At 41.7% G+C, this 12,500-nt stretch overlaps 1 protein-coding gene across 17 annotated transcripts in view; it reads left to right on the plus strand.

Moving 5' to 3' along the window:
* Positions 1 to 12,500, plus strand: part of LOC128247007 (uncharacterized) — a 361,520-nt gene that overhangs the window by 117,777 nt on the left and 231,243 nt on the right. For all 17 annotated transcript variants that reach the window (XR_016238539.1, XM_089342830.1, XM_089342824.1 and 14 more), the window contains one exon: positions 1 to 440. This exon is cut by the window's left edge and continues 67 nt beyond it. Coding sequence is in view for 16 of the 17 variants with exons in the window: in XM_089342830.1 (XP_089198956.1) it covers positions 1 to 440 (440 nt within the window). In the remaining variant the exon portion in view is untranslated. The remainder of the gene's footprint in view (positions 441 to 12,500) is intronic.

The raw sequence follows: 12,500 nt of genomic DNA on the forward strand, positions 1-12,500 counted from the left end.
GAAAAATACACAAGACATTAACAACAACAACAAAAACAACTCAATGGTAAACTCCAGTAGTAACAACAACAACAACAACAACAATAGCAGCAGCAGCAGCAGCAACAGTAGCAGCAGCAATAGCAGCCAACAACAGCAGCAACAACAACAACCACAGCCCCAACCACCGCTGCCGCCGCCACCACCGGTCAGCTGCCCCTCCTCTAACCAGACAACCGATGGGTCTGGGGGCTCGCAGCGGACGACTCGGAAATCTCAGGAAAACAAAGCCGAGAATGGGCATCCGGTTACCAGCGGAGAGGACAGCGATGAGGCTGAGGAAATTACCTTTATCATACAGCCGACCAAGAAGAATGGGAAAACCAAAACTGGGACCATTTTACGACGGGGGGACGAAGTGATTTCTTTTACGTTTGAGGATGTAATCTACAAAGCCGGAGGTGAGTATCAACTCTCGTTTAACTTTGTTCCATGTTTTCTCCTTGGCGGAATTTGAACTCAGATTGTAACGGCAGACGAAATACCACTAGGTATTTCGCCTGGCGTGCTAACGATTCTGCCACTCGCTGCCCTTATTAGTGGTACCACGTGTACCACTATTAGGGTACCTTATTAGTAGTCCCACGTGTACCACTATTAGGGTACCTTGTTAGTGGTACGACAATGTGTTTATCTTAATGGTGGTGTAATTATGTACCTTGCGTCCATACGGTGACGATTTCCAGTATCCGTTCTGTGCTGACCTCTGCTGCCTGTCTTGCAGCAACCTCCATTATTTCTACCATGGCATATTCCACTCCATTTTAGTTACTGCTACTCTCCATGTCTTGGTAACCCAAACTCTCCATGCTGTGGCACCCCATGCTGTCATGGTAACTGCCACTCTCCATGTTGTGTTTACCCCCTACTTTCTTGGTAATCCTTACTCTCCATACTGTGGTAATTGCCTACTGTTATAATCCTGTTAATCTCCATGCTGTAGTAACCCCCTGCTGTCATGGTAACTGCCATTCTCCATGCTGTGGTAACCCCTCCTCCTCGCTGTCTTGGTGACCCTTACTCTCCACACAGTAGCAATTCCCCCCCCCCCGTTCATCTCCTGGCAGTACGTAGTAACAAAGGAAAATCAACCATTGAAGATGTTGCTATGAAAGGCAATGGGATCGTCCTGCCCTAGGTTGTTTTAATGGAATTGACGGGGGGGGGGAGAAGGGGTAACATGTAGAGAAAGCTTATTGCTTTATCGTAATGGAAAAGACAGGATCTGAGTCAAGCCGAGAGGGTGGGGGTGGGTAGATTATTTGTTGATTTTAGTTTAGCTGCTAGCATTCCTCTATTAAATAAAGAAATAAAGAATATAAGGAAAAAAAAAAGAGACTTTTTAATAACGTCTTAATTAAATTATCAAGTGGTTTTTTTTATTTCTTTTTTTTTTTGTATTTTTTCCTCTTCTCTTCTCTAAATCCAGCTTAATGCAAGTGCTGTAAACACGCTTAAGGAGAAGATTAATTAATATAAATAAATGCCCTGGCTTTTTTCTCTCTGTGGCTGTCTCACCAACCAGATTGAAATTAAGAATTTGGTCTGTTATTATCATTTCGAGAGAGAGAGGGAGAGGAGGAAGTGATTTTGATTGGTCTCATCCACCCCCACCCCTCACGGTCTCCCATTCTCTTCTGCACCCTTGAGCTGTCACCTTTTCTTTTGAAATGTAATAATCCTGGGGTCATTCTACTACTTCTGGCCTTGAAGAAATTTCAGTCAGACGAATCAACTCAACACCACCACCACCACCACTACTACTTTTTTAGAGCCTTTTACTTATTTTATCAGTCTCTTCTTGCTGAACTACCCAGTCACAGGATGTAAACCCACCAATACCAGTTGTCAAGTGGTAGTGTGGGACAAACACACACACACACACATATGATAGGCTTCTTTCAGTTTCCATCTACCAAATCCACACAGCCTGAGGCTATAGTAGGAGACACTTGCCCAAGGTGCCATGCTGTGGGACTGAACCCGGAACCGGGTGACTGAGAAGCAAGCTTCTTACCACACACCTGCACCTGTGTGTGTGTGTGAGAGAGAGAGAGAGAAAGAGAAAGAGACATAAATGTAGAGAGAGAATTGTGTACTAAAGCAAGACATTTTTTTGTGTGTGTAAATGAGTGACAGAGGGATGTGTGTGTATGTTAGTATGAGAGAGAGAGAGAGAGAGGAAGACTTTCCTGTGTGTATGAGAGAGAGAGAGCAGAACTTCCTGGTGTGTGAGAAAATAATGCGTGTTTGAGCAAGACTTTCTTGTTTGTGTGTGTATGTAAGTGATAGAACAAGTTTGTGTGTGAGTGATAGAACAAGTATGTGTGTGTATGTGATAGAACAAGCGCGTGTGTGTGTAATAGAAGTGTGTGTATGCATGTGGTAGAACAAGTATGTGCGTGCATGTGTGTAATAGAACAAGTGTGTGTGTGTGAAGTAAGTTACTCACCCATTAACCTCTCAACTTTAACTGACCAAACCAGACCATTACACTCCAATTTCAGTGTTACTGAACAAAACTATCTGCACCTCCCCCCACCTTCCACCCCACCTTCGTAATGTTTTATCATCATAAAACCTTTCCTTCTCCCGTTCCTCCCCAACCCCCATCCAACTTCCTTTTTTTCCTTCTTTGTTTTTTGTTTCTTTTCATTGATGTTATGTAAAAAAAGTGACTGTTCTTCTTTTCGTCTTGCCCTCTCACAGTTATTTTGTCTTTTTACACAGAAAATAACTTAAGGGGGGAAAAACACGATAAAATAAAAATATGAAAGGTGGTGGGGAGGGGGGAACCCCCCCCGTACCACCCCTCCAACAAAATCTTTGCCTTTGTGGAGCTCAAATTACCATTCTTCAACTTGCTTCTTCCTTTCATCTGTAATGGCGAGATAGATATTGATTGGCAGGCAGGATTGAATGCCAAACGTGTGTTTATGTAATGTAGGTAGGGTGTGGGTGTGAGTGTGTGTGTGTGGTGGGTATGGAGGTACGAGTGTGTCTGAACGTACATGGGAAGATGCATGCGTTTACGTGTAAAAAAAAAAATATATATGTATGTATATATATTTGTGTGTGTGTGTATATCTGTGTATATGTGTGTATGTATATATATCTTTGTATATATGTGTGTGTATGTGTGTGTGTATGTATATATATGTGTATATATATATTTATGTGTGTGTAGGTGTGTGTGTGCATATGTGTATGTATATGTGTGTATATGCATGTATATATATATATATATAAGTGGGTGCATGATGATGATGATGTATGTCTATGTGTACATGTATGTATGTATATATGTGTGTATATGTGCTTCGGGTGTGTGTGTGTGTGTGTGTGTGTTGGATAGATCAGTTGATATATATGGGTATGTCGATGGAGATGAGCTAAGATTGTTGGACAGATTGATAAATACTTCTCTCGTTTCATCTAGAGAGACAAAAAGATAGGAGTTGACCGACGGACAGAGAGAGATTCAAATACAGACAGACACAGACAGACAGATAGGCATAGATGGAAGTAAAGTTAGATCTAGATGTCTAAATACATAGATATAGATGGACAGATCGACTTAGATAGACATAGGCAGATGGATAGATCAATGGGGAGAAATAAGTATAGACAGATAGACATAGTTATAGACTGGTTTCGAGATAAATTACTGAGAAAGGTAGGGAAATTACTAAAAGTAATATATATATATATGTAAATGATGGGCTTCTTTCAGTTTCCATCTACCAAATCCACTTACAAGGCTTTGATCAGTGGGACTGAACCTGGAACCATGTGGTTGGGAAGCAAATGTCTTACCACACAGCCACATCTGTGCCTATATCCATGCAGATGTGTCTGACTTCTTACACTTTCTGTCTACTAAATCCATTCACAAGGCTTTTGTCTGCCTGGGGCTATAGTAGAAGACACTTGTCCAAGGTGCCATGCAGCGGGACTGAACCCAGAACCATGTGGTTGGAAAACAAGTTTTTTTTTACCACACAGCCATGGCTGCACCTATATATATATATATATATATATATATATATATATATATATATATATATATTCGAAACGCCGGAGTTTTAATGGTGGCAGCTGATGAAGGGGATGTTTCTATGTGGCCTGCTTGTTTGTTGCACCTTGTTTACCATTTTTGTCCTTGTTCTTTTGCCACGTCATGTACCCAGTTATGTATCTATATGTACATGTGGATGAATGTATATACATACATGTACATATATATGCATATACTCATATATTGTTTATCATCATCATCGTTTAACGTCCGCTTTCCATGCTAGCATGGGTTGGACGATTTGACTGAGGACTGGTGAAACCGGATGGCAACACCAGGCTCCAGTCTGATTTGGCAGAGTTTCTACAGCTGGATGCCCTTCCTAACGCCAACCACTCAGAGAGTGTAGTGGGTGCTTTTACGTGTCACCCGCACGAAAACGGCCACGCTCGAAATGGTGTCTTTTATGTGCCACCCGCACAAGCCAGTCCAGGGGCACTGGCAACGATCTCGCTCGAAAATCCTACAGGAGCCAGTCAGGCGGTACTGGCAACGGCCACGCTCAAAATGGTGCATCTCATGTGCCACCCGCACAAGAACCAGTCCAGGGGCACTGGCAACGATCTTACTTGGCTTGCCGGGTCTTCTCACGCACAGCCCATTTCCAAAGGTCTCGGTCCGTAGTCATCGCCTCGGTGAGGCCCAATGTACGAAGGTCTTGCCTCACCACCTCAGCCCAGGTCTTCCTGGGCCTACCTCTTCCACGGGTTCCCTCAACTGTTAGGGTGTGGCACTTTTTCACGCAGCTATCCTCCTCCATTCTCACCACATGTCCATACCAGCGCAATCGTCTCTCTTGCACGCCACAACTGATGCTTCTAATGTTCAGCTTTTCTCTCAAGATACTTACACTCTGACGGGTATTCACATTGACATTACACATCCAACGGAGCATACTGGCTTCATTCCTTGCGAGCTTACGTATGTCCTCAGCAGTTACAGCCCATGTTTCACTGCCATGTAGCATGGTTGTTCGTACGCATGCGTCATACAGTCTGCCTTTTACTCTGAGTGAGAGTCCCTTTGTCGCCAGCAGGGGTAAGAGCTCTCTAAACTTTGCCCAGGCTATTCTTATTCTAGCAGCTACACTTTCAGCGCACCCACCCCCACTACTAACTTGGTCGCCCAGATAGCGGAAGCTATCGACTACCTCTAGTTTTTCACCCTGGAATGAGATAGAAGTTGTTTCCTGTTTGTTTGCAGTCTTTATTGCACCTGAACATCTGCCACAAACAAAAACTAACTTGCTAGTTAACCTGCCTTTGATGTTGCTGCACCTCTTATGTGTCCATAGCTTGCACCGGGTACATCTTATAGAGTTACTACCTACTCCTTTTCTACATACTGAGCAGGGCCATCTACCTGAAGGGGTTTGTGTTTTATCTACCTTCCTACTTATTAGGATTTTGGTTTTAGCTAGGTTGACTCTAAGGCCCTTCAATTCTAGACCTTGCTTCCACACCTGAAACTTCTCCTCTAGTTCTGATAGTGACTCCGCAATTAGGGCAAGGTCATCAGCATAGAGGAGCTCCCAGGGGCAACCTGTCTTGAACTCCTCTGTGATTGCCTGGAGGACTATGGTAAATAATAGGGGGCTGAGGACGGAACCTTGGTGGACCCCTACCTCTACCCGGAATTCATTGCTGTACTCATTTCCAACCCTCACCTTACTGGCCGCATCTCTGTACATGGCTCGCACAGCTCTCACTAGCCATTCTTCTATCCCAAGTTTCCTCATTGACCACCAGATAAGGGATCGGGGGACCCTGTCAAAGGCTTTCTCCATGTCAACGAAAGCCAGGTACAGAGGTTTATCCTTGGCTAGGTATTTCTCTTGCAACTGTCTCACTAGAAATAAGGCATCAGTAGTGCTTTTACCTGGCACGAACCCAAACTGCATCTCATCTAAATTGATTCGCTCCCTAATTAGTTGGGCTATGACCCTCTCTGTAACTTTCATAACCTGATCTAACAGCTTGATGCCTCTGTAATTATTTGTATCTAAAGCGTCCCCTTTACCTTTGTAGCAGTTGACTATGATGCTGCTACACCAGTCATAGGGTATGACTCCTTCGTGTATCACCTGGTTCGTAATACGGGTGACTAGGCTATAGCCAACACTGCCAGATATTTTGAGCATCTCTGCAGTGATTCCTGATGGGCCGGGGGCTTTCCCGGTCTTCATACTCTTAATTGCTTTATCTACCCTGGTACTATCAACTCGGATAGCTGGTCCCTCTATTGGGTCGACATAAGGCAGGCTCTCTTTCTCCCATTCATTCTCTTTATTAAGCAATCTATCGTAGTGGCATCTCCAGACCTCTTTCTTTGCATCCTCATTTAATGCAAGCGTACCATCATCCATGCGAACACATTTCTCTCCTACAACATCACTATTCTCTCTCCTACACTGTCTTGCAACCCGAAATACCTCGAGTCTTTGGTCCTCACGGCGCAGAACATTGGCAAATCTTTCCTTATCTGCTTCCCCTCTGGCTAAATAAACCTGTCGCCTAGCCTCCCTTCTGGCACATTGGTACAATTCCCTGCTACCACCGTTCTTCCAGTCCTTCCAAGCTTGTTTCTTTTGTCTAATAGCCCTGTCTACCTCCTTGTTCCACCACCACGTTACTCTGGGTTGGGAGGGGACCTTACACCACCCACAAATCTGGTCGGTGGCTTTCAACAGGTTGTCCCGCAGAAATCTCCAATTGTCTTCCACGTTGTATGATGCTATATCCCCTTCTATTTCGTTAAATGCTTCAAGTAACTTGTCTCTAAGTCTCTGTCCGTTTGCAGGGTCTTTAAGCTTCCACACCCTTCTTCTCCAAGCCTGTCTAATTCTGGGCACCCATTTTGCCTTGATCCCAAAGTCGCTAACTACTAATCTATGTTGTGGGGTACATTCTTCGCCAGGGTAGGTTTTGGCATTTATAAGCCGCCCTCTTTCCCTATTTCTGGCGAGGATGTAGTCGATTTGGCTAGAGTGTCTGCCGGAGCGGTAGGTGACTAGGTGACTGGCAGGTTTCCTGAAGTTGGTATTGCAGACCATAAGATTGGTTGCATCACAGAACTCCAGCAGTCTGGTTCCCTCCTCGTTGCGGGAACCGAAGCCATAGCCTCCATGTATGCCATGGAAGCCCCCAGCACGACGTCCGACATGACCGTTGAAGTCTCCAGCCACAAAGAGAAGGTCCCTGTCACTCGTCGACGAGGTAGTTTGCAAGAGGGTGTCATATATATATACACAAAAAAAAAAACAATATCTGAGGTAAATAAAGAACTATATGAGAAAAGATAAGGCTGAAAGTTGGATGTGAAAGTAATATGGTGTCTGATCAATAAAATGATGGACAAACAGACAGACAGACAAATGGGTAGATTGAAACCTGCTAAAGAGATAATAGATAAATGTTTAATAGAACCTAAAACACAAAAAAAAGAAAAAACTGAAGAAGAAGCAAAAGCAATGGATGAGGGTTTTGCTAGAAATCCCTCTGGAGTTGTTCAATTGCAGCAGCATATTCTTTACATGCCATTTCCAATTGTGGAACCATAGGAGTAAATTAGATTTACCGATTCCTTTTCAGACCCAGTTGGGATGTTGTTACATACATACATGGCGTATATATATATAGTAACACACACACACATATGTAATGTATCTCTCTCTCTCTCTCTCTCTCTCTATATATATATATATATATATATATATATATATATATATATATATATATATATATATATATATATATATATATATATATATACACATATACATATATATATATATAGACACACATATATATATATATATATATATATATACCCACACACACATATACACAAGGTGCGGTGTCTAAATTGCACAAAAGTGAACATAACACTGACATCTCATTTTAACAGAGATATTTATCAAAATTACATGAAAATATCTTGAAATACTAAAGAGTAAATTTAATTAATAAATCGCCATTGGCTTCAACCACGGCCTCTAAATAACTTTGGAATCTCCTGCAACTCTTCTGGAGGGTCTCCTTGTTTAAGTTGGTGAATGCCGCCATAATCCTTGCCTTCAGTTCAACTTTGGGGTTACAAGGAGTTTTGTTGGTCTCTCGCTCAACCTTGCCCCACACATAATAATCAAAGGGGTTGCACTCTAGGGAGTTTGGTGGTCGCAGAAATTGTCTGACAGCCACGACTGGGTCCTCCTGCTTGTGTGGCAGGGTGCAGAGTCTTGTTGCCAGACGTAGGGTCACCCAGTACAAGAGTAACAAACTTGCACTCTACAAGTATCGAGTAACCCATCAGGTTAATTTAAAATTGTTTCTATTTATAATTGAACATAAAAGCAAACGCATATCTATATCCTTGGGTTGACCAAGGCCTTGTGAGTGGATTTGGTACATGGAAACTGAAAGAAGCCTGTGGTTGTGTGTGTATGTTTGCCTGCCACCATCACTCGACAACCATTGTTGGTGGGTTTACATTCTCACAACTTAGCGGTTTGGAAAAGTGACTGATAGAATAAGTACCAGGCTTTTATAAGGAAATAAGTTCTGGGGTCGATTCATTCAGCTAAAATTCTTCAAGGGTGGTGCCCCAGCATGGCCACAATTTACTGCCTGAAACAAGATAAAAGATATATATATATATACATATATATATATTTAATGAGATTTCCCTACAATATCTTTTAATGAAGTTTTCCTGTTTTTCCTTTTTTTTTTTTCCTGTCATTTTGGTAAAAACGAAAAATTCTTTGGTTTTATTTATTGCTGTCTCCATTTCATCTTCTGGCAGATGTTTCTTAGGCATCGATCTCAAAAGAGAAATCGGCCAAAGAACAAAGTGAAACACAACCGAAATTACAAAGAATATACAAAAATACTATTCATTGATTCTTTGATTGAAGGTGAATATCAGAGACTAAGCAGACAAGCCTTTTGATTTTGAGGGGAAGGGTTGTTGTTTTTTGTTTGTTTTGATGGTGTGGGTGAGAAGTCTTGGGCTGAAAAACTCAATTCCTTTCCTTTCCCATGAAACTAACAATTGTCTGCTGCTAGGTTTTCACGTATTTTCCAGGTGAACGCACATGGCTTAGTGGTTCTAGCTAAAACACTTAGTTGTAGAGGGTTATTTTCCTGAAATTTTCGTTGCCTCTTGCCAGGAAAATTTTAGAAAAACAAGTGTAAATGAGTGGAAACTTTACCAGTGTGTGTGTTAAATGATAAGGTATTCAAAGAGAATGACTCTCTCCAGCCACAACAGAATATGCTTCGACACACGAACTCGTATAAAGAATCTTGCAAACCAAATCCCAAAACAAAATATATACATATATATATACGTGTGTGTGTGTGTGTGTATCTATATTTCTTTTATCTCTACCAAGAATAGTCCCCAGAAGTGTCCCCCCTCCACCCCTACTCAGCTCCTAGTATTGGGTGTTCATATTATGAACTCTTTAGGGAGTACTTATTGATTTAAAAAATTTCTTTTTAAGACTGCTGCCATTCCATTATTGAGCTTTTTTTTTCGCTCCCCCCCGTCTTCTCTCTTGTAAGAATTTTTTTCCATCTTAAGAACAACAACAACAACAACAACAAGTAAGCAAGTAGTTTTATATTTATATACCTGGCGGCATTCTGGCACACAACCGTTTTCTGGGATTCACTCTAACATATTGATCGATGTTTTCGTTAAAGCAGTTTCTTTTCAAACCGATTGATTTAAAGAAATTAATATAGCTTCTTCATCAATGCAACTAGCAAGCTGACATTGTCCGTCACATCTTCTTCTTCCTCACATCCACTGAAAATTCCTCCCCTTCTTTTTACAGAGAATATTCTGCAAATGTTGCTCCATTTCTTTTTTGTCTTTTACACTTTTTTTCGTTTTCTTTCCATCTGCTATGTTTGGCCCGATAAATTCTTTTTTTGCTTGTTTCATTTTTTGTTGTTGTTGTTGTTGATGTTTTCTGATTTTTTTGTTTTGTTCTCTATTTATTTATCTTTTTATTTGTGTTAGGTTGGAAATTTCCAATTTCTAGAATTTTACCTTTTTTTTAATATATATATATATATATTTTTTGACCTTTTGCTGGTTCCAGTCACTAGACTGCGACCATACTGGGGTACTTGCCCAAGGTGCCATGCAGTGAGACTGAACCAGGAACCATGTGGTTGGGAAGCAAGCATCTTACCACACAGCCACTCCTGCACCTTTGGTTATATTTTCTTTCCCGTTGCGTTAGTTCTGGACATTTCTAATTTCTAGATTATCCCTCAGATGCCCATAAAACCTTCTCTCGTCAAACAAAGCAGAAATATTTAAACAAAAAGACGAAGCTAAAAAGCACATTTGTGATTCACATTCCAATGAACTCTGCTATTTAAATATTTTGGAAAGAATTTCACTCATGTCTTAAATTACTATTTCTTTTTTTTTGTTTGACTTTATTTCATATATTTCCTGTCAACTGTTTAAAAACACATTATTTTTGTGTTTTTCTTTTATTTTTGCCTATAATTAATGTTATTCTCATCAAATCTATTTAATAATTTCCATTCTAATTAAGCACTGAAACATACATATTTCATTTGCCCTCCCCCCTCTCTCTTTTGCCTCCTCCTCCTTTTGTCTTGCTCCTCCTCCTTCTCCTCCTCCTCCTCCTCCTCCTCTTGTCTTGCTCTTCTTCCTCCTCCTCCTCTTGTCTTGCCCTTCTTCCCCTCCTTTTTGTTTGTTTACCCTGTACACTCACACCACCCCTTGGAGTCTACCCCATACACATCCCTACTCTCACTCATACACACATCCAAGATTCTATCCCATGTGCACACACACACACACACACACACGCACACACACACACGCATTAAGTGTCTCCCCCTTACACAAACAGATTATTCCATACACACACACACATACACCTGTGCATACATGCAAAGAGTCTACTCCATTCACATAGAGACCCACTGGGAATATACCTCTATACGCACACACACACACACACACACACACACACACACTACAGGTCTGCCCTGTACTCTCACACAAACACATACAGACACACCTGTATACATCCACCAAGAGCCTGCCCTCCCCACACACACATACACCCACCAAGTGTCTGCCTCCTCCCCCTCCCTACACACACCTCCACCAGGAGTCTGACCCCACACACTCACTCCTACACTCAGCCACCACCAGGAGTCTGTGTCTAAACTACAAAGCACCACCACCACTACCACCACCATATTTAATGTAAGTGCAATATTAATAGAACTGACCTCTTCCTCCAAACACCACCACCACCACCAACAACAACAGCTATTTAAAACTGCTTTAGCTTGGCTCATCTCCAGTCACACCAGTAAGAAATAACCTTGATTCATACATTATGGACGAGGCTTTCACTTGTCGCCTTTCAACTCCTCACGCCATTCACTAAATTAATTTATTAGCGACTGAATGGCATTTATTAAATATTTCATTTCAGCCAACAAACTCTGCCAATCAATGAGCTAAGTGCAAATAGTTGTTACTTCCCTTTGCTTGCGAAACACCGCTACGCTTTCGACCAGCCTCTCCCCTCCTCACCACTCTCACCCTCTTCTCGGTACCAGCGCCACCTAGTGTTGGATATTGGGTGTGAAGAATTGGCAGCGGATTTATGGGTTTTTTGGCTTCTTACCAGCCAGTGGCCATTTTTATGTATTTATTTATTAACTTTTTTTTTACCTTTTGTTTCAGTCATTAGACTGTGGCCATGCTGGGGCGCTGCCTTGAAGGATTTTTGGTCGAATGAATCAACCCCCCCCTTCTCCCAGTGCTTATTTTTTGTTTTTATTTTTGTTAAGGCTGGTACCTATCCTATTGGTCTCTTTTATCGACAGCTAGGTTATGGGATATAAACAAACCGACACCAGTTTTCAAGTGGTGGTATAGGGATAAATATACACATGCACACACACACACACACACACACACACACACACAGATATTAACATACATACATACATATATTATTCTTAAACAAGAATGCTGTTGACAATGACTTGGAAGTTTTGGCCAGCTAAGCCATTGTCAAACGATGAACAAAGAATAAAGGTATTGGGAGTCGGTATAGTTTTACCGACTCTGACTCCAACTAACCTTCAATTGTCTCTGACTCCACAGTCCTGGTAGAAACCATGCCACAACAGACAACTGGAGTCTGGCCAGCTCCATGTCAAACTGTCCAACCCATGCCAGCAGATGTTAAATGATGATGATGATGTGATAAAAAACCAGGGGTTTCCAACCATTTTGCATCTATGGACCCCTTTGATTACTATTTTATCCTCGTGGACCCCCATAAGTCATTGGTATTTAAAAACTA

This window comes from Octopus bimaculoides, chromosome 26, assembly GCF_046866305.1.
Source record: "Octopus bimaculoides isolate indiv1 chromosome 26, ASM4686630v1, whole genome shotgun sequence".
In the NCBI taxonomy this organism is placed as follows: Eukaryota; Metazoa; Mollusca; class Cephalopoda; order Octopoda; family Octopodidae; genus Octopus; species Octopus bimaculoides.